Consider the following 21,699-nt stretch of genomic DNA (forward strand, 5'->3'; position numbering starts at 1 on the left):
ATTATAAGTTAAATAATATATTTAAAAGGTTTATATATATTATTATTATTAATGCTTATATAATAATTTATAATAAAGACTATTTATTCTTATAGCTTAAAGCAATTTCCTATATAACTTACTTATAAAATTAAAAATTATACTTAGCCTTATTATGCTAAATAATGCTATTTAAGGTGCTTTATAAATAAAAGCCTAATATTAAATATTTCCAACTATATTTTCACCCTATATACCTTTATATCCTTATTAAGGCTTGCAAATTAAAAATGAAATTATTAAATAAAGTTAAAAAGGCATACTTTATAGAATTTAAGGCTAAAGGCGAAATTATCTTTTATTTATTTATGCTGCTTTAAAAGGTTATTGTAATTATAATATTAAGCCATATTACTTAGTTTAATTTAGCAATAAAGATTATATAGATAATTAATTAATTAAATAAAAATATATTACCTAAGATAAAAATGTTATTAACATCTTAACCAATGGAACTTATTAATAATGCAGGGCTTGCAAATAAACTACTTAAAAGACCTATTAATAAACTACCCAAACCTGCAAAACCCATATAACTATATAGTTTTTAAGAATAATAAATTTAGCCTTTGCAAAAAGTAAAAGAAAATGCAAATATCATTATAAACTATTTTAAAGATTTTAATAACTTAGCATTAATTAATGCAAACCTTATATTAAATCCTGCATTAATTAATACTAACTACCTTAATTAAATCTTTATTTAAGTATTACTTGCTAGCGCTATAAATGTTAATAATATCCTTAATATATATATATAAGCTATAAAAAGTAGTAAAAGGGATGCTTAGCAATAGGCTATTAAAAGAAAACTTAAATTACTTTTAAATATAAATATATAAATTAAAGTGCTTGCTATTGCAAACCAATATATTATTAATTCTTGCTAAATATATGCAAAGAAGTTTAATGCTTTTAATAAACTTATTTGCTATAAAGCTTAACTTATTACTTGCAAATATATATAAATCCATAGTATGAATTATAACAATACTTATAGCCCTATAGTATGCTATAATAATTTAAGATTAATCATAGCAATTACTATTATAATAAGCTAGTAGCTTTAGCAATTTAATATTAAAACGGCATACTTATATAGCTATTTAAAATATAATATTTATATATAATTATTATAAGGATATTAAATATTATTTAATAATTAGCAAATTATTTTAAAACTTCTTAATACCCTATATAAATTTAAATAATTAAGCTGTAAATAATTTAGCATTCTTAAAGATAAATTAATTAAATATTTAATAAAAACGATATTTAACCCTTATATTTTTATTGGAAATTAAATTATTATTGCTATTTATATTAATGATATTCTTATTATTAAGAGTTCTTCTTAAGTTAATAAGTTTTGCATTAAGCTTATATAATGTTTTAAGTATAAAGATCTTAATCTTTGCAAATACCTACTTAAATTAAAAATTATATAAATTAATAATAAGATTTGCATTTCTTAAAAGGGATATGCTTAATGGATTTTAAAACGCTTTAATATAACCAACTATAATTAAAAACAAACTCTTATAAACCCGAATTTATTTTTATAATAAGAAGAGCTTAATAACGTTATAATAAATGCAATAATATATTAATTACTTACTAAATTTATTAATTTTCTTATTATTAAAATAAAACTTAATCTTACATTTTTATATATAATGTTGTTAATATTTAATGCAAAGCCCGCAATTTATTACCTAAATATTATAAAGAAAGTGCTTTAATATATTTAGCATATATTAAACTATGCCTTGCAATTTTTAAAATAAATATTATTATTTCAATTCGCTATACTTAATATATATGCTAATGCTTTTTATAATACTAATTTAAATAATTTAAAAGCATTTAATAAATATATGCAACTTCTTAACGGCGGCTTAATTACATAATTATTAAAGCGCCAATTTATTATTGCAAAATCTACTTATAAGGCGGAATATATGGCATGTTCTTTAGCATTATTATATTTTTATTAAATGATTTAAGCATTAAAGGATTTAAACATTAAGTACATTAAGCATTTGCCTATTTTATATATTAATAATTAACTAGCATTAAACCTTATTTAAAATCATAAAGTTAATGCGTAATTAAAATATATTATTATTTACTATTACTTTATTTATAAGGGAATTAGGAAAATATATAATATTTATTATATTATGTTTAAAGATAATCTCGCTAATATTTGCATGAAAGCGTTGCCTTACTTTGCTCTTAAAAAGACCTATATGAGATTAAAACTAAGATAAGTATGGGGTTTATATTACTAAATAGGCGTTTAAATAGTTAATTAGAAATAATGCAAGCGGAATATATAAATATTGGATAATGTTTATATAGTGATCTTGGTATAGATTATAGCAGAACATTTAGATTGTATTTTAGCTATTATATACTATATCCCTTATTATCATTAGATGATGATACTTGCAATGAGGGGTGTGTTGGAAGGTGTGAGGGTTGTATGCTTATACGCTAGCGCTAGCCTATAAATAGGCTCCTTTTAAGCGTTTAATAGCGGGAGACTTCTCTCCTTTACACAACAACAATCAACTATCGTTTGCTTCATTGCTTCATCAAGCAAGGACTTATCTATCCTATATACATACAAATCTCTGGAAAATCAGCTGACATGCCATCCTTCAGGGCACCTTTTCCGGCTTCATTTACATTGGCTATAAGATTGCCATCTTCCCTGGATTTTTCGTCCACCAGTGGAATATCAGGTTAAGAGATTTCGGCAATTTCACCTGGGTAAGTAGCATGAAAGATCCGATCCAACATGTATGTATATATATATATATATATATATATATATATCCGCCTGCTGATACGAGAGTTTGCCTTCTCTGCTGACCTTGAATAATGTTCCGTAGCGAGTCCACCTTGGTTCGATCTTCTACTGCCTCACGCTCATGTTGCTAAAGGTAGCTATCCTGATCGACTGGGCACACCTCTTCAACCCCCTGAAGAAACGCAACGCCATGTTCTGGGCGATCCGCATCCTTCTGGTCGCGAACATGGTCCACTACATTACTGCAACTTTCCTAGAAGCGTTCCGCTGCGGGCCACAGAGACGGCTCTGGGACGTCTTCTACAAAGGGGGTTACTGTCCCATCAATGTAGTTGTGCTGAACCTGGTCGCATCGTCTGTTAATGTCGTCTCCGATGTCGCTATCCTGGTCCTTCCCCAATGGGTCATCTGGAGGTTGAATATGACAAGATCCGCCAAGGCTGGGGTCTCGGTGCTGTTCCTGATCGGAATCTTGTGAGTCATATCTCCTGCCCCACGTCCGAGACGTCTTCCGATTTTGAACAAAAGGCAGCGGGGTGCCAACTGAGAAAACTCACACCGGACTGACATTATCACAGCGCCGTCGTATGTGCATTTTGCCGCGTGGTTTGGCTCACCAAGCTTCTGGACTCAAAGGATGAGATATACCTAGCTCCGATTACCGGCGCCTTTGCCATGGGCGAGATGACTGCCGCATTCCTGATCATAGGCGTACCCTCCGTTCCCAGGGTGTTCCGGACATTGTTCTCCCAAGGCTCGTCCGTGCGGTCCCTGATGAGTAGGATCAGGCTCCTGAGCTGGACCGGGAGGAGGCGTATCTCTGAGGGGCCGGATGGCGGCAGCGGCGGGACACTGGGCCGGCCATCTTGGCATAACCCGGCACACCACACGCCTCGCGGTCTGTGGGAGTTCAGCGACAATGACACGTTTGACCTGTTGTCAGTCTCGACCGCACACGTTGAGGCGGACCGGCACCCGGCTTATGATGTGAACTTCCCACAGAATTCTATCAAAAGAGACATGAGAGTAGATGTCGTCAACGAACGGATTGGCTAGGTGGTAATAATCTTGGGGAATATTGGATTTGTCTGCGTCTCTGTTGAGGAAATAAAGCAGCCAGAAAACCGATGGTCCAGAGATCTGATGTAGCATGATTCCGGTAAACTTTTGCGTCTTCTCCCCTAACACCCAAGACAGAACTTGGGTCTGGGCGTGGCTGAAGAAGAGGCCAACGCGTCGATGTCTGTCTTCCGTGCCTCACGGCTGATGTGGGAATGATGGTAGAGTCCTGCTGCGAACTCATAGTACCATCAACCTTCAAGTTTGAACTTACCTTGGTATTTTGCCTGTCGAGTCATTGATACTTAAGATCTGGAAGGCCTCTCATCGCCGTTTCCGACCCAACCGAGTTTCTCTCCTCAATCCTGACCTCGAGAGTAAAGTCGTCACAAGAACGACGTCTATAGTAAATGGAATAAATTCAGAGGTCTACATTTGACGGTCTGCTTTATGGAGAGCCGCATTTACATAACATGCCAGTCCTAATCCGTGCACCTAGCTTCTGCGCCATGGAGTAATAGCCGCACTTGTTGGGTATATAAGCTGGCTGCGTGGATGTCTAATTCATCGTTGCTTTCTTACCTTGACAGTATTACTGAGCCGCACAGACCTATACCCTGGGTTTCTAACTGTTGCTAGTGCATTCTCATCTCCTGACTCCCGGGGGCTCTCAGAGTTGGACAACTTGTTGCTAGTGGGTGGCAGCGATTGAGCAGCCAGGAAGCGGCCTGTGGTTGGTCTGCGCGGACAGGATTGACAGAGCCGGTCCGGTCCGAGATCGACAGGACTGATGGGGTGCTCCGAGTAGTACTTCCCAGTTGCAGGTGCCTCCAGAGCAACCTTATTACTCGGAGCAATCCATGCCGGAAGTAACCTTGATGGTTCGGGCTCTCCGGTTCCAAATGTTCCTTGCAGGATGCTGCCTGGGCTTGTGATGGCTTGACGCAATATGAAAACTGAATTCCCATTTTCGGCGGCATATGCATACCTCTCAGGATGAACTTAGTCTTCAGTTTATTGTTGAGAGGATCGGAGGACGTGATGGAGCGCTGAGCCTGATCCAATCCAACAGTGAATCGCGTGCCATTCTAAAGGGTGCGCTCGTCAGAGTGAAATGTGGCTGTTGCAGCCAAGTTGCATGGCGACATCTTATGAGCAGCTACAGCTACAGAAGAGGGGGTGGCACCAGTGATACTAGATACGATATCTAACAGCTTGCTTGGCCCCCAGGAAGTCCGTCTGAGGACCGCCGAAACTAACAGAAAGAGGTTGATTACTGGTGAGCGCTGAGATGGGATCATGATCACTCCACAGTAGGTCAGTGATGTGAGCGAAAGCGGAGGGAAAAAGCTCATCCTAAGGAACGAGACAATAATCATGGAAGGCTGTAGCATGTCGAGTTTCACAGTCTTGTGCAATATGCCAGTCAAGTATTTGCCGGGAGAGATTTGTAATCTCCATTAGTCGTGATAGCACAAGGGAAGCCATGCCCTCTAGGGCATCATGGTCGCTGAGCAAATTTCTAAATGTGTAGACTCATGTAACTGCATGGAGGCGCTGTTCACACACATTCTAGTTTCGTAGGGCAGTTCATGTTTCGCTGATCAGCTAGGATCATCTAGAGCCTTGTCACGAAACCCAGTGCTGATCCTGCGCCACCGCCCACAGGTCCCCCAAGGTGCTCGGCATTGAACACGAACAGAGACACGAACAGAGACACGAACAGAGACACGAACCCCCGCTATGCCTTACGGTTAACGTCTGGAGAATCGAGGCAGGCGTGGTGATTCGCAGAGCCATCTGGGCTTTTGGGATCGGACGCGCCCGGCCCAGCGGCTTGCACAGGTCAAACTTACTATTTCGCCAGATTTTTCGGATCAAAACGGCTGCGACGCGAGCGAGATCGTCTGAACGGCATTCTGATTCTTGGGTTGTCAAGGACTAGGGACGAGGCTAATCAGGCTGGCTACCGGCTAGCCGACGCATGGCCCGTGTCCCCGTTTGCCGGTTTCACAACTTCTCCAATCCTCTTGGGATGAATATGGTGGGCCTGATTTGGATGGTGTGACGTTTTCATTTTCGGGAAATGCCAAGATATAAGAAAGAAACAATTTGCACATGCTGTGGCACACGCGTATCCCAGTTTCCGGGCCAGATTTACACGGAAGAATAAATAATCATTTGAATCCAGCACTGAGCAGGCTCTCTTTAGCATTCATACAACCTGCATAAGCCTTAAAAAATAATCACACCATCAGATCAATACACTTCATCCGACCAAAGGTGTCCTACATCCAAACAATCCTTACAAACCAACTTCAACCAACATGAAGTTCATCACCGCCACCATCTGGTTCCTCGCAGCCAGCGCCGTCGCACTGCAAGACCCACGCGCGCCCGTCGACCAGATCCTGCCTCGTGCATCTGCAGCCGGGGGTGCCAAGGCCAAGGCGACAGGCCCAGCGGGTGCGAAAGCATCGAGCGCAAAGGCGTCGGGAGCAAAGGCAACAGGGCCTTCCAAAGCAGCGAGCGCCGGCGGTGCGAAGGCGACGGGAGGTGCCAAGGGCAAGGGCAAGGCCGGAGGAGCAGCAGCGGGAGGAAAGGGCAAGAAGGGAAAGGGAAAGAAGGCAAAGAACAATGCCTAAAACCTGTGTTTATTAAGAGTTTGGTTGAATTCTGTGATATCACGGGGGGCTGGCGCGGAGACTGGCGAATCTTTCGACGGCTATTAGACTATTCCCTGGGATCGCTGCGATTTCAGTACATTAGCTCGGGGCGTTGGGGTGTTTCGTAATTGTAGTCTATTGCGTGGAACATGTGTTGTTAAACACTCTTGACTTGCCGGAACATCTTTGTGTTCCGCACTCAAGCATATCTGCGGGTACCGAGTATCAATACACGAGTCCCAGAAACAAGAATTGCATACACTGTATCCGGGCAAACTGATGAATTATCGGTAACAATGACACGGTGTTTGTTATCGGGCTCTCGCGCAACAGCACTGGATACTCAGTCCCGAAAGAATGGGGCTGGACGTAGGCGGAGATATCGGACTTTGAGAAGATTCTGCTCAGAAGGAGACAGGTCAGACTCCCTTGCAAAGGCTGGAGGTTTTGACAACCAACGCGATTCTCTCTTTTACTCCTCACACGGTGCACAACTCGATTGAGGCTGGGCTCAACCAGTGACACTTTCCTTGTGAGTCCCTTGCACTTACTGCGGCATCAGTACTGCTGCACACGCACAGTTTTTACAGCCTGGAACACAACTTGTCCATGACCATAAGACGTATGGTGTAGGATGAAGACTGACACTCAAGTCTGGCAATCAAAGTAAAGTATTATATCCCGTCGCTGTTGCGATGACAGGCCGAGAATGGATTGCGCCGTGGGAATCCGCACAAGACACCGACCTCAGGACGCCTCAATCCTGGCTTCCTTCAGTCAATATCCACGCTACCATTCTCTTTCTTTGCAAATTTGCAGAATCCCTCCTCAGGTCGGAAACTTTTGCTTTCTGTCGAGCAGAGACACGATATCACAATTGCATCACAGCAAGAATGTGCTAAGGGGGGATGACTAGAGTGTCAATGGACCGATTGGTGGTACCCACCTATGCAAGAATATGGCCAGCCTTCTTGCAAGACTTGCTCAAGAATACAAGTGCGTTCAGGTGTATCCACAATCCTTCGCAGGGTGAATATGTTGTTAGCTTGGACCAGGCGTGGAAGATGCCGTGAGCGGTGACGAAAGACGATCGGGCCGGGATTGTTACCCACCCCTGGCTGCCCAGAAATCGGGCACACCGCGAGGACTTGAGCTCGACGCGGGGCAGCTCGTCCAAAGTTCTGCTCGTGCTCCGATGCGACCTCATTTCCTCCGCTCTGCCAAGTATTGAAGAGATGGGGTCGACTGTGGAGGGGCGAGTCAGGCGTTCAATGCTGGGTAAGCCTGCCCGATGCCGCACCTCGAACGATTCTATGGCCCGTCTATCGTGATAAAATATTTCTCGCTATTACTACGCAGCAAGAGCTAACATGCATGGACGCTCAGGGACGATGGCTGAGTGATTAGAGCGATCTACTGGCTTGCATTTAGCCCCACGGCTTGGCAGCGCGGAAAAGAGAGGCCGATGTTTAGCCATGGTGGCTGCATGCATGGCGGGCATTGGTGAGGCTTTTCGTGGGGAGAATCGGCAGACAGCAACCCATCCATCCCCACATTTCGGCATTCCAGAACTGGACAGAGCAGCTGAGGCAGGCCTGGCAGGGCCTAGCAGGGGCGCCCCAGACCTCACGAGGAAGTGGGTCTGGAGAAAGGGCAATCTGGGGCCGGGTGGATTTGTGCTGTCAAGCTCACCCCACGATCTCCGCGAAAAGCCAGCCTGCCAATCGTTCCTTTGGGGGCGCTTTGGCTGCAGCCGGAATGGTTTGAAACACTCATAATGAACCCGCAGCAAACACCACAGACGTTGTGCTTGACTATTTTATATCCGTCAATGGCACATCTACGAAGCTCAACCCCAGGAAAAGATGGAACTTCGACGTGGAAAAGGCACACCACCCGACGGCAGCGACAGTTGGACGATCCAGGCGGAGAAATACACAGGTACTCGCTTGCCCAGATTCGGTAAAGCATGTGGGCTCCTATATCACGAAGGCCCCATCATCTCGGCGCCTCTACGGCGGCACGAAAAACCACGCCGACGATTCCAAGGCGCGACCCCCGGACTTCTTCCACCCTCTGCTGTTGCATGACGACATCCGACATGCCACTGTGGAAGTGCCGATATCCTGCGAAGCGAGCGAGCAGAGAGTCGCCAGATTTCTCCGACCATCTGTCAGATGTGATGCGCGATCACATCTGCTCACAATCTTTTGAGTGATAAGGTTACCTGCCTACCTTGCAGCTCGACGCTCGCCCCCCCTGGCCTGTGTGCCTCGCATCCACCGCGTTGCTGTCGTGTCTGTCTGCCAGCATGCGGGAGTAGCATTCAACCGGCGATCCTGGGGTTGCTGATTCAGGAACCAGCGAGGGGGGGAATCCCTCCCGACCAGGCACATCCAGGTCTGCCGGTGCTTCCACCCGAAGGGTAAACTACGGTGCTAGACTGTCGAGACTGTGATGCCCAGGCTCTCCGGGGGGACCCCACTCCCATTCCAGACCACTGGGTTCCCCCACAGAAACTAGGGAATTAGACATCGGGCGAGAGTTCGTCTCGTTCGGTCACCTCTTGACCGCGTACGCCACTCCACCCCAATATCGAGTGACCTCAGTTCAGTATCCCGACCCGTTCGGCCCTTTTCCGTCCCCATCGCTCATCTGGGCACACATCAGGGACATCCACAGCAGCACAGCTGATCTTTGTCGGTTTTCTGCCGCGTGGGGCCGGTAGCCGAATGCTGCCCGCAAGGTCTGGTCTTCGGCAACATGTCACGCAGACGCAAAGACCTGGTCTGCCGGGCAAGCAGCCGGGGCCGCTCCTGCCCCCGTGGGTTGCGCGGGAAAGCCAGGGGGCAAGGACGATCGTGAGCTGTCGACCGGGTTACTATAAAGACGCAGAGGTCCCCCGCGTTGCATCAATCTGTTCTCGTGGCCCTCCAGCGCGACCAGTCCTCCTCAGCTCGCCATCAACTCAACCGTCATGGCTTCGTCCCTGCTGCTGTCAGCTGCCCTGCTGCTTCCCGCAGTCCGCGGCCAGTTCTCATATGTTCAGCCCTTGAACACCACCATCCTCGGCCAGTACGGCCATGTGGAGCCCCACTACCCTTCACGTGAGTCTCTGCAAACCTCCACGACGTCTCGCCTTACTAACTGGTCTCCTCAGCAAATGCCACTGGTATTGGTGGTTGGGAGGATGCTCTGGCCAAGGCTAAGGCCTTCACAGCCGAGCTCACCATCGAGGAGAAGGCCAACATGGTGACCGGCACCCCCGGACCTTGTGTCGGCAACATTATTGGCATCCCTCGTCTGGGCTTCCCTGGTCTCTGCCTTCAGGACGGCCCTCTGGCCATCCGTGTAGCAGACTACGCCAGTGTCTTCTCTGCTGGTGTTTCTGTTGCTGCTTCTTGGGACAAGGACATCCTCTACGAGCGAGGGTATGCCATGGGAGAGGAGTTCAGGGCCAAGGGTTCCCACGTCTTCCTTGGGTAAGCATGCTCCCAGCCCGCAGACGTCACTTGTTGAGATGAGAGCTAACCATGTGTTCAGACCTGTCGCCTCCCCTATGGGACGATCTGCTTACTCCGGACGTAACTGGGAAGGCTTCTCGCCTGATGCCTACTTCACCGGTGTTGCGATGGAGAAGACCATTCTGGCCGTGCAAGAGACTGGTGTGCAGGCCTGTGCCAAGCACTTCATCGCCAACGAGCAGGAGACCCAGCGTAACCCCACCTGGAACGAGAACGGAACTATCACCGACGTCCTCCAGGAGGCCCTCTCATCCAACCTCGACGACCGCACTCTCCACGAGCAGTACCTCTGGCCCTTTGCCAACGCAGTCAAGGCCAAGGTCGCCTCCATGATGTGCGCGTACCAGCGTATCAACGGCACCTACGCCTGCCAGCACTCCAAGCTGCAGAACGGCGTCCTCAAGGGCGAGCTCGGTTTCCAGGGTTACATCATGTCCGACTGGGGTGCGACCCACTCTGGTGTTTCTAGCATTGAGGGCGGTCTGGACATGAACATGCCCGGTGACCTCGGCAACTACGGCGCCACTTGGGGCAGCGGCAGCTACTACGGAGCCAATGTCACCGCCGCCGCCAACAACGGCACGGTTGACGTCTCCCGTATCGATGACATGATCATCCGCATCATGACTCCTTACTACCTCTTCGGCCAAGACTCCGCCGACTTCCCCACTGTCGACCCCTCCGGTGGCTACCTCAACACCTTCTCCCCAATGTCGAGCTGGAGGGAGGAGTTCAACCTGACCGGCCCGTCCGGCCGTGACGTCCGTGGCAACCACAGCGCCCTCATCCGCAAGCACGGTGCCGCTGGTACCGTCCTCCTGAAGAACGAGGGCGCTCTGCCCCTCAAGGCACCCAAGAACATCGTGGTCTTCGGTAACGACGCTGGTGACGTGACCAACGGCCTCTACGGTGACAACACCGAGGAATACGGCACTCTCTTCGCTGGTGGCGGCTCCGGAACCGGCCGTGCCACCTACATCGTCAGCCCTCTCGAGGCCATCAAGGCCCGCGCAGCTCAAGACGGCGCCCTTGTGCAGTATGTCCTGAACAACACCTTCGTCATCGACAACCTTGGTAGCCAGGGCGAGTCTGGCGCCCTTGGTGGAGTGCTCCTGATCCCTGAGGTCGCCGACGTGTGCCTCGTCCTCGTCAAGACCTGGGCTGAGGAGGGCGCCGACCGCACGACCTTCGCCCTGGACTACAAGGGCGCTGAGCTCGTCAACGCGGTTGCCAGCAAGTGCAACAACACTGTCGTCGTCAGCCACTCGTCGGGAATCAACATGCTCCCCTTCGCGGACCACCCCAACGTCACCGCCATCCTGGCTGCACACTACCCCGGCCAGGAGACTGGTAACTCGCTCGTCGACATCCTCTACGGTGACGTCAACCCCTCTGGTCATCTTCCCTACACCATCGCCTTCAACGAGACCGACTACAATGCGCCCGTCACAACCTCCGTCCAGACCGACGGCCCCGACGACTGGCAGTCATACTTCGACGAGAAGCTCGAGATCGACTACAAGTACTTTGATGCCCACAACATCAGTGTCCGCTACGAGTTCGGCTTCGGTCTGAGCTACACCACCTTCGACCTGGCCGACATCGCCGCCGAGCCCGCCGCCGAGGGCGTCACCTCGCGCCCCGAGGAGAACGAGATCCAGCCCGGCGGCAACCCCGCCCTCTGGGAGACCGTCTACAACGTCACCGTCGCCGTCAGCAACACGGGCGACCTCGACGGCGCCGCCGTGCCCCAGCTGTACGTCTCCTTCCCCTCGGGCAACGCCGCCCTGGCCGGCACCCCGCCCAGGCAGCTGCGCGGCTTCGAGAAGGTCGCCCTGGCCACCGGCGAGACCAAGACCGTCGGCTTCGAGCTCATGAGGAGGGACCTGAGCTACTGGGACGTCGTCAGCCAGGAGTGGCTCATCCCCGAGGGAGAGTTCACCCTCAGCGTCGGCTTCAGCAGCCGGGACCTCAGGGTCACTGCCAACATCACGCCTATCTCGGCTTAATTAATGTGATGCGAGCGTGGCATGGGGAGGAAGAGTTGTCTGTAATGAGATTATGATAGCATGTCTGTACATATTAATGGATGTAATCACAATGACCCAGAAACTTCAAGTTTTGCGAATGTGACCTGTTTGAGATTATTCGGAAGCTATTCAATGTGATCCGATTCTGCGCTGATTTGACTCGATTTAGCTTGTAGGATTTGAGCCTGTAGAGCAATCGATCTGTGACTAATTGTTCGAGAACTCCCACTTGATGAAGTCGAGAAAAACGTTGCAACAGCTTCTTTGGTGCTCGCGATTCCTTCTCAATCCGTGTTCTCCTCTCGTTGCTGCTGCAAGGCCTTGTCAATTCTGGCCTGGATGATCTGTTCCTCTAGCCTCCGTCTTGCACGGGTATCTGTAGCATGGTTGACGATGCATTGATTGCCACACATCCGGATATAATCCGTATACAGGTTTCCATATATGAGGCCAAGAGGTGTCCATTGGGTCGCGTATGATTGATCTTCGAGTATCAAGTCGGGGTCCGCACCGCGTCGCAGAAGGTCCGACGCCCTTTGTAAATCATCTCGCAAACAAGCCATGCCAAATATTGTCCAGCCACCGTCGTCGGAGTTCCAGACCGCGTTTATGTCTGCGCCTCGGTCGATGTACATGTCGACGAGAGAGTAGTGGCTTTTGTAGAAGGCGAGGTGCATCGGTGTCAGTCCGTGGTAACCGCCTTCATTGATGTCGACGAGTTTGTTGTCCAACAGATAGTCGATGATCTTTCGCTGGTTCAATCGCGTTGCAGTGTGAAGCGCGTTCCATGGACCCTCGTCGCAAGGACATGTTACTTTAGCGTTGGCACCTCGACCAAGTAGGAGCATGGCCGTCGACTCGTGGCCACGGCACAGGGCGAAAAATGCAGAGGCGTCCAACAGTTTCCATTGTCGTCATCCATCACGTAATCTGCATCTCCCAGGGTGCGACAACCCTCACAGGGAGGGAAGCACAGCTGGGCTTGGTTTTCACCATCGCCACACACACACAGCCCCTTGCCTGGTTTCTCAATGTCGGCACCGTGATCCAGCAGAAAGGCGACCATGCTGTCAAGGCCAAGAGCTGCTGCAAGTGCCAGTGGCGTGAAAAGGGACTGAGGATGCCAGTCGAAAACAACCGGCCAAGAATCCGCTGGCTGATCCTGATCCACGTATTCACGGAATATCCTATCATTGTTGATGTCGGCCCCATTCTCCAAGAACCTCGTCATGGTCTTGAAACGCTTGCGCTCAACCGCCCACATTACTGTGATAGTCGCAATCAGCAATGGCCGACCAAATAGTAAGTATTCATTTGCACATGGTATCGCTTACATGCTTGGCTGCCTTCCTCTTTGATATGCTTCTGGTAGAGGATGGGATTGGTGATGGTGTAGCATTTGCGACAGGTGGCCGCAAGAGCACCAAGATCACGCGTCGACAGGCCATGGTCTTCGACCACCAGGCAGAAGAGCTCAGTGGGCAGGCCGCCAAGGTTGTCTCGGGTTTCGGCAGCCATGGTGGCGTAAACTTGTCAGACGGTCATGTATCGTGGGGGTCGCGTGCAGGATCGGTCGGTGCAGTTCGATGTTCAATCGTGTCCGTAATGCACGCGAGGCAGAGACTGATTGTTGTGTCGGGACCAAGGTTTTGCCCTGCGTGGTCTGTGGTGGGACTGTCCCTTGTTTGCGAAGTGGAAAGTGGCAGGAGGTAGGTAAGACCTCCACACAAGCTCTCCCGCCCACTCTGGGAAGGCACGCAAAGAGCGATAACGGTCGGCAGCAGCAACCACCGTTTCGTAAAGCACTTACTGGCAGTTTCCAAACACTGCTCACCTCCCAGGCTCTTTGGTAATGTGCCGCTCGACACTCGTTCGTCCGTGATCGATTGAGTGCAGAACCCCTCGCCAAATGCATCACTGCATCCTTTCATAAATTTGCTTGCCGTACTGCGCGACATTCTAAGACTTTTCTTCCTAGTTGTTTCTCTTATTCTCGACATTCGCCCATGATTTCCAGTTGAATCAGAGAAAGGAAGCCCTTTTCTCTTGCACACGTTGCTCCCTCTTCGCGACCAGTCCTCGCAGCCAGTCCTCGTAGTCGAGCGCTTACGTCAACTTGGGCATCTGCAAAGCGCACAGAATTAGGCGTGCCAGGGTTCTAGAAGCGTTTACAGTCGTTCTCGGTGAGACTCTTAATTCTCCGTGGTGTTCCTGATTCGTTCGATCCTCGCGACCAGACTTCTGTCATGCATGTCATCATCGCCAGCCTGAGCTCGCTTAGAAAGGGCAAAGGACCGTCCTCCACTCGGATAGTTCTGTTTCCCCTTGCAGAGAATAGTTCGAAGGCCCCACCCCTTGTTCTATGGCAGCTTGTGGCTCGCTAAGACCGGCTAAAGAGCATGGGAGTCTACAACACTACCTGTGCAATATCTACCAAGGTAGACTAATATGCGACTCGGCACGGCCCATGCCAATCGGCCTTTTGCGGCACGTCAGAGCCTGCATATATTCGAAATTGAAATTCCCGCCAGTCTGGCCAGGCTTCTCGCCCAGGGTCGTGGCCCAGAAGTGAGGTCCCCAAGTTCCATGGTATAGTGCCTGCCAGTCATCAATAGCGTGGCTTCCCGCCCCATTCCAGCCGTCGCGGGGGGAACACCCTTCGGGTGATCGGGACGTCGAGGTAGGCTATTCGCTTGGTACGTCCGAATTAGAGGCGTACTATCACTTTTGAGAAGCTCGTTACTCACGCCACGCGTCCCTTGCTCAGCTATGCAGCCACGGGTGCGTGGGTAAGTGTGTGCTTCCGCCCTTCCCTCTCCTGACGATGAGTCTCACCGTTCAGGCCCAGACTTTTCGATGCTTTCAGGCTCTGTTGAGAGGATGATATGGATACAATCTGCTGATTTCTTGTCCTTGCATGAACATTCAAAACAATCCTATGTCTGAGGCAAAACTATCAGGATCATTCTTTTCAACCATCTCCCACGCATCTCCCCCTCCTATAGCTTACCCAACGGCACGGTTACTACAACACTTGCACACCTGGTTCCTCAAAATGCAGGGCCTATACTTCTTTTCTGCCGTATTAGCAGCAACCTCTGCTTCCGCAACCAGAATTCTGCTTCCCTTGTATGTTTACCCGAGCCCTCCTGGGTGGAACACGATCTTCGATGCCATTGCAACGCACCCATCTATCGACTTCCAGATCGTCCTCAACCCCAGTACCGGGCCCGGCGGATCAACTCCCGGATACAACATCCACTGGATCAACGCGGTCTCCACGCTCCACACCTATGACAACGTCGACACCTTGGGCTACGTATCAGCCGGCTACGGCGACAGGGACCTGGCGGACATCACCACTGACATCGACAACTGGGACCTTTGGAACCACTACACGGAAGCGGACATCACGGTAGATGGGATATTCTTCGACGAGACGCCCAACTGGAACGGCACAAGAGGTGCATATGACGTCTCTTTCATGGAACAGGTCAGCCAGCTGGCGGATCACCGGGGGTACAGCAAGGTATTCAACATTGGGCAGGCATGCAGTCATGACGAGTACTTCAACATCGCCGACACGGTCGTCGTTTTTGAGGACTGGGCTGAGCTGTACAATGACACCGTGCTGGACGATGTCGTGGCGGATGGCGTGGCAGGCAAGTCCGCCGTTCTGATCCACCATTTCGAGGACAGCAGCCTGACTTCGGGGTTTGCGGTGAGATGGGTTCTGAACATGGTCAACAAGGGGCTTGGCAGCTTTGCCATCGTCAACACGGACTGGACCCATGCGAATTCGGATGTTGCGCCGATGGGGATTGGGATACTCGCTGATTTGCTTGAGTCCGTTCTGGATCATTGAAACTCGGAGTAAGATGTCTTCTTTTCACAGAAAGAAAAGTCATTCTGGCCTCAATGTTTATGCTTCCTATGTCTCTGGCGACAGATCCAGATGTGATTTTGGTGACTTTCTCAATCGGGCGACGTCTTAGACAAGGTCCGTTGCCCGGTCATCGTCTATTTCCTCGGGCGAGAGTACCTAGCCGCATGTTGGTACTTTTTACAAGATACAAGGCCGCATCTCCGATATTCAAGTTATTTTTTGATATAGTAAAATTGTATGAAAGTTAAAAATTGCTCAGCGGAAACATCACAAGCCGTTTATAAGTTATGAGTCTTGTGTTGGCCAAGCGTAGGAATACAAACAGCATATGCCACAATTTGGCCCCACTTTAGACCTCGTTGGATAGAATCGAGTTGAAAGGGAAGAGAGACCATGCACTTACCTAACAATTATATGGGCATGGTCTGGTCCTCGGTCGGTACCGGGGCGAGTAAGGAACCCGCGGTAGGGGGCAGACCCACAATGCACATGTATGCCGCCGCCCGTGCGGCCCGTGATCTACAACTTCACATGAATTCTAAACATTAGCTGCTTTTGTATTTATTGGCAGAGTTTTGAACCTGCAAGGTAGCGTCTTGCGTGCTTTATCAGCCGAAGTGACTTTCGGTGGGGAAGTCGAAGGTAACATTGGAGACTCGAATCTCCATCACCCGGGCCAACGCGATGGCATCCACACCTAATTATACCCTGTGCCACGTTTCGCAATTATCGCCAGTCTACTACTTATGTCGCTAGTTTTCCTATCTTGGATCTACTCTTCCCGCCAACATCACACTCAGCTCAACTTCAGCACACTGAAATAGTTCTCTCCGATCGTTCCCCCTTCTCTAGAATCCACGCACCACTGAAGCCCGGACAATGGCAACAGAAAAACGCAAGACCACGGTCATTATCGCCGGGAGTGGCCTCACCGGCCTCACCCTTGCGCTCATGTTGCAAGATCTCGGCGTCGATTACCTCCTCCTGGAAGCCTACGACAGCTGTACTCCCAATGTGGGAGCGAGCATCGCTATCCAGCCTCAAGGACTTCGCATCCTACACCAGCTGGGCCTCCTCGAAGACATCCAGGCCATCTATCAACCCCTCGGCCAATTGATCAGTTGTGACGCAGACACGTGAGCACAAAAAAAAAAGCCAGACTCGGTTACTTCTCCAATCGGAACGCACTGCACTGGATAGAACCACGGGAGAGCTGACCAGAGCATGAAAAAAATCAAGGGGCAAAATGCACATCCTCGAAACAACAGAAATGCTGAAAGAGCGGCACGGGTATGACGTCGGCTTCTTCAACCGCTACGATCTGCTCTGCGTCCTGCACAAGCACATCCGCGAGAAGGAGCGCCTCCTCGTGAACCAAAAGGTTGCCCGAGTCGACACCTACGAGGACAAGGTGGTCGTGCAGACCTCGACGGGAGATGTCTTCGAGGCGCAGGTGATAGTTGGCGCCGACGGCGTGCGCTCCGCGGTCCGCGACGAGATGTGGAGGAACGCGGAGGTGGCGGGTGCTGTGCCCGAGGAGGACAAGAAAGGTCAGTGAAAGAGTGGGCTGTGTCTACCACCTCGTCACACTCACTCCCATATCACCTCCTTGCACAATATACTAACTCGAACCCGCAGAAATCATCTGTGATTGGGCCACCTGCTTTGGTGTGTCCACGTACGGAGCTTCACAGCCCCGCGGTCAAGCTGGCAGTGTTGTAGGGGACGGGTTCAACGCGGGATGGATGTTTGGCAAAGATGGACGTTGCTTGTAGGTTTGCCTGGTGTCTCACTCAACTGCGAGCGGGCCCCGTCCAGTGTTTCCTGGCATCTCGGCTAATCATAGAATCACCTGGGCATCACAGCACCTTCTGGTTCTTCAAGCTCCCCGAAGAGAACCGCAAGATTACACACAACGGCATCCCCCGGTTCACGAAAGAGGACCACGAGAGGGAGATCGCCCGCGCCAAGAAGCTCCTCGCCAAAGTCCCGAGGAAGAATGGACTCCACCTGGACTTCGATCAGCTATATGACCAGAGAGACCCGGCGCATTGTGGTATCACGGCATTGCCCCATTTCGTGTTGCAGAAGTGGCATTTCGGCCGCATTGTGGTTATTGGAGAGTATGTCATGAGCCATCCCAAGCTCTCCGGCCCCCTGCCGATGCTTAGAGTTTTACTACACTACTTTTCTTGTCTCTTTCTATGTTGTATTCCTAGACTGGAATTGGAAAGTATCATCCGCTAACACTGCCACAGCTCCTCGCACAAATTCAACCCGCTCCCCGGCCACGGCGGCATGAACTGCTTGGTCTCAGCAACCACACTCGTCAACTGCCTACAAGACTCCCTGGGCGACAAGCTCAAGAGCTCGCCAGTCTGGGACATGGCCCCGCTGGATGAGGCCTTCACCAAGCTGGCCGAAGCGCGGGTCGACAAGGTGAAATCGGCCGTTGACGCATCCGAGGACGCCGTCAACATGATGGGGTGGGGCAGTAGCTACCAGAAGATCCGCTACAAGGTCCTCTTGCCGCTCCTTCCCAACTCTGCGCACGCCGACGGCGCCACGAAGGTGATCCGGACCGGCCACGCGCTGAAGGGGTGGAAGGTCCCCGAGGTCCCACACACGGTGAAGTACGAAGATGAGGAGATGAGTGTGAAGGAGGAGAGGTCTGCTCTCCTCTCACCGGCGGCGCTGTTGTTGACTGCTACTGCGGCAGCGGTCGGGGGAATCATGGCGATGAGGGCTCTGCAGAGGAATCCTGAGCTGCTGGTCAACGGTTGGAAAACCCTGCAATCTATCTCTGTCTGAGTTGTCAGGGAAACTGGAAGCATTCTTCCATTCCTATCTCTTTCCTTCGCATAAGAACAGGGTCAGGGGAGACTGTATTGAGGGTCATTACTGCATGTGAGCAAATCTTGTCAAAGAGGGGCATATGGAGTGAATTTAAACTTGGACCTCCGTCATCTACTTTGTTGTCTTTACTTTGAATCTCTGCATTCTGACTTCCGAGGGAGTTTAACTCCTCCCCTGAAGTGTTCAGGAATTAGGTCTGAGCATGGCCCTATGGCATAACACTACTCATTCAATCTCTGCGGGCGATCGTAGCGTTGCTAGATGAGGGTCAAGTCCATTTGCTCCCAACGAAACGATGACATCTCACTTGGTGCAATGACATCCCCTAGTCCCACCCTTCGATAGGTCTGCTCCAACCCCTCGACAGGTTCAAGCACAAGCAATGACAATATCGTGCTCGAGTTACCTGTGCCCGGGAACACCAGACTAACTGGTAAGGCGACAAATCGGCTGGCCTTGCTCTTGTCACTTTCAGATGGCTCGTCCCGATTTCCATAATGAGACCAGGGTGCATATTCATGAGGAGGCCCAAACATCCACATGCACCCATCATCAACTGTTCCTGGCCCCCACGCTCGCGCGCGATCCAGAAGCACCCCCCGAGGCCAGCCGACCTGTGGCCGATCTAGCCATGCAAGCAGAGGTCGGGTATATCCACGCAAGGTGATGGACGCGGCGGACAGCCTTCCGTAGGGGTCGGACGTCGCCAGATCGATGTGATAAGAGAGCAGCTGCGGGCCCATGAAGGTCTTGAAGCGCTCGTAATAGTCTTGCCGAAGTGGAAAGTCGACGATGTTGTGCCGGGTGTCGCGCACCTCGCAGCGGCCGCGCATCGAGGCCCAACTCCACGACGGCGCGATGTATTCATCACCCTCGGACAGTTCTTCGTCGGATTCTGGTGCCTTTGTCCGCCAGTTGAGGCCGTATATCAAGTCCTTCTCCCATAGCCCGGCCAGGTAGGCGCCTAGCTCCGGGGTCTGGAAGGCGGACGCGAGTCCTGAGAATGCGGGCAGCTTGTCGGACCTTTTCGTGAGCTTTCTTTTCGTGAAGTCATCGATGCATTGGTAGAACGCGGCGAGTCGCCCTGTCGAGGGACCACCCGCTGGCATTTCCAAGCCTGGCTTCGGAGGCCATATGAAAGGCATGGCAGATACTCTCGTCCCGAGTACTCCGAGTCCATCTGATTCAAGAACGGCGAATCCCGTGTCTTCAGCCCAACGCTGGCTGACACACTCCCACATAAGCTTCTGGTTGCCGAAATGCAGGATTCGAGGTGCCATGATTCGCTCCTGCAAGCACCAGCCCCTGTCATGTAGCGGACCATACGCATCCATCGGGTCGAAAACATGATCCCGTGTCTGGAAGACGAATTCCTTGTGCCTGCCAAAGCAATGAGAACGCATAATGTCCCGCGGTTCCAGTATCCCGTGCTGGCTGTCTGGTGCTGCCACAGCAGATATCATCAGAATCCCGTTCCTATAGATCTCGGCCATGCAAGCTGATTCATGAGCCCAGTCCTCCACGCTGTCCTGAATGATGCATACGGCATCTATCCACAAGAACCGCAATCCCAATCGCCTGGTGATTGTAATAGCATCTTGAAAAGATTTCGGAAGATCTTGTATGTGAATCGTGCCTCGTAGCTGTTTGATGTTTGCCTTCTTCAAGAGAAACTTGACACCGTCAGGACCCCAGCAGTGACTCAAGGTGACGTAGTGGCCTTTTGCACCGGCAGCTGAGATGTACAGTCTACACTCTTGGCCTTCCTGGGGTACTTCGATCAGGCGGGTCGGAAGAGGAACCGCTGTTCGTGGGGGACAAGTTTCATGAGAAGCGCACCTTGCCAGCCAGCCCGCAGCCATATTCATGCAAACTTCCGACGATGGGTCAATCGGAATGGGTCTACGGGGCCCGACGAGGCTTGCTGCAAAATCAAGATCATGCTCAGCTACAGTACGGTGGGCATTTGCCCAGTCAGCTCTAGATCCAATTTATCCATGCAGACTGAGGACGTGGAATGGCACCTTGAACGAGACATAAATCCAAACCGCAAAGGCTTGTATCATTGCCGATGTCAATGGTCAGAAGAAACGGCGCTTGGATCCAGATCCGCTCATCTCGCTGCAAGGCATCTTCCACAGCCTCGGCGTCGCTGGCGTCCCGTCTGAGGACTTCGAGGAAGAAGCGACATCCAGAACAGCCGTTCTGCGCCGAAAGCCTCATGGAACTGGATCGCTGCAGATCATAATCCAACCGGGGACACTCTTCTAGATTGTTCATGTCTGTCTTCCAGATGACATCCGGGTCGATGTCCTCGCAATATTTGCAAAGAGCCATGGCCGCGTCCCAGGCAACCGGGTTCTCGGGTGTTTATCTCGCAACCAAGCTGGCCAAGGTTGACCGGATTGAGCGATGGAGCCCCAGGTCGTTCCGGAGCAGAATTATGACTGATTATGGCTAATATCCCACTACTCGACGGTGAGCTAAAAAGAATGGGAGGGGTAGCTGACCAGAAGTAAGCAAATTGTGGCGGAGCGAACTGTGCCACAGACCCAGAAAAGGCAAGTCAGCGTACGCCCACCCAGCTTCTATAATACGCCCACCTAGCTTTTAGCGTTAGCCCACCTAGTATAAGGAAATTAGCTGCATGCACTTTAAAATATAAGTATACCTTAAAAGCTAGCTTTTTAAAATTATAGCTACTTTATTATTTATATAAAGTAAATATTTTAAGTATTTTACTTTAAATATATACTTATTATATATTAATTAATATTTTTTTAAGTTATTTCTTTATATTTATTAAGGCTAATTATTAAAA

At 50.0% G+C, this 21,699-nt stretch overlaps 7 protein-coding genes across 7 annotated transcripts; 5 read left to right on the forward strand and 2 right to left on the reverse strand.

Annotated features, from left to right (window-relative positions):
- Nucleotides 1-2,978: 2,978 nt before the first annotated feature.
- INS49_013956 (uncharacterized protein) lies at nucleotides 2,979-3,913 on the forward strand (the record flags this gene model as incomplete). The annotated part of the gene is made up of 2 exons (XM_043174648.1): nucleotides 2,979-3,331; nucleotides 3,436-3,913. The coding sequence occupies 2 exons, from the start codon at nucleotides 2,979-2,981 to the stop codon at nucleotides 3,911-3,913; spliced, it is 831 nt and encodes a 276-aa protein (XP_043021593.1).
- A 2,330-nt stretch (nucleotides 3,914-6,243) lies between these two features.
- On the forward strand, nucleotides 6,244-6,561 carry INS49_013957 (uncharacterized protein; the record flags this gene model as incomplete). The annotated part of the gene is made up of 1 exon (XM_043174649.1): nucleotides 6,244-6,561. One exon carries the CDS (start codon nucleotides 6,244-6,246, stop codon nucleotides 6,559-6,561), a length of 318 nt encoding a protein of 105 aa, XP_043021594.1.
- A 2,998-nt stretch (nucleotides 6,562-9,559) lies between these two features.
- On the forward strand, nucleotides 9,560-12,115 carry INS49_013958 (uncharacterized protein; the record flags this gene model as incomplete). The annotated part of the gene is made up of 3 exons (XM_043174650.1): nucleotides 9,560-9,689; nucleotides 9,743-10,064; nucleotides 10,126-12,115. The coding sequence occupies 3 exons, from the start codon at nucleotides 9,560-9,562 to the stop codon at nucleotides 12,113-12,115; spliced, it is 2,442 nt and encodes an 813-aa protein (XP_043021595.1).
- Nucleotides 12,116-12,420: 305 nt separating this feature from the next.
- INS49_013959 (uncharacterized protein) lies at nucleotides 12,421-13,654 on the reverse strand (the record flags this gene model as incomplete). The annotated part of the gene is made up of 3 exons (XM_043174651.1): nucleotides 12,421-12,888; nucleotides 13,143-13,402; nucleotides 13,471-13,654. 3 exons carry the CDS (start codon nucleotides 13,652-13,654, stop codon nucleotides 12,421-12,423), a joined length of 912 nt encoding a protein of 303 aa, XP_043021596.1.
- A 1,537-nt stretch (nucleotides 13,655-15,191) lies between these two features.
- INS49_013960 (uncharacterized protein) lies at nucleotides 15,192-16,001 on the forward strand (the record flags this gene model as incomplete). Its single annotated transcript, XM_043174652.1, has 1 exon — nucleotides 15,192-16,001. The coding sequence occupies one exon, from the start codon at nucleotides 15,192-15,194 to the stop codon at nucleotides 15,999-16,001; it is 810 nt and encodes a 269-aa protein (XP_043021597.1).
- Nucleotides 16,002-17,292: 1,291 nt separating this feature from the next.
- Nucleotides 17,293-18,833, forward strand: INS49_013961 (uncharacterized protein; the record flags this gene model as incomplete). The annotated part of the gene is made up of 4 exons (XM_043174653.1): nucleotides 17,293-17,572; nucleotides 17,661-17,793; nucleotides 17,888-18,145; nucleotides 18,281-18,833. The coding sequence occupies 4 exons, from the start codon at nucleotides 17,293-17,295 to the stop codon at nucleotides 18,831-18,833; spliced, it is 1,224 nt and encodes a 407-aa protein (XP_043021598.1).
- Nucleotides 18,834-19,135: 302 nt separating this feature from the next.
- On the reverse strand, nucleotides 19,136-21,215 carry INS49_013962 (uncharacterized protein; the record flags this gene model as incomplete). The annotated part of the gene is made up of 2 exons (XM_043174654.1): nucleotides 19,136-20,613; nucleotides 20,927-21,215. The coding sequence occupies 2 exons, from the start codon at nucleotides 21,213-21,215 to the stop codon at nucleotides 19,136-19,138; spliced, it is 1,767 nt and encodes a 588-aa protein (XP_043021599.1).
- Nucleotides 21,216-21,699: the final 484 nt, after the last annotated feature.

Source organism: Diaporthe citri (assembly GCF_014595645.1).
Source record: "Diaporthe citri strain NFHF-8-4 chromosome Unknown scaffold_7, whole genome shotgun sequence".
NCBI classification, from domain to species: Eukaryota; Fungi; Ascomycota; class Sordariomycetes; order Diaporthales; family Diaporthaceae; genus Diaporthe; species Diaporthe citri.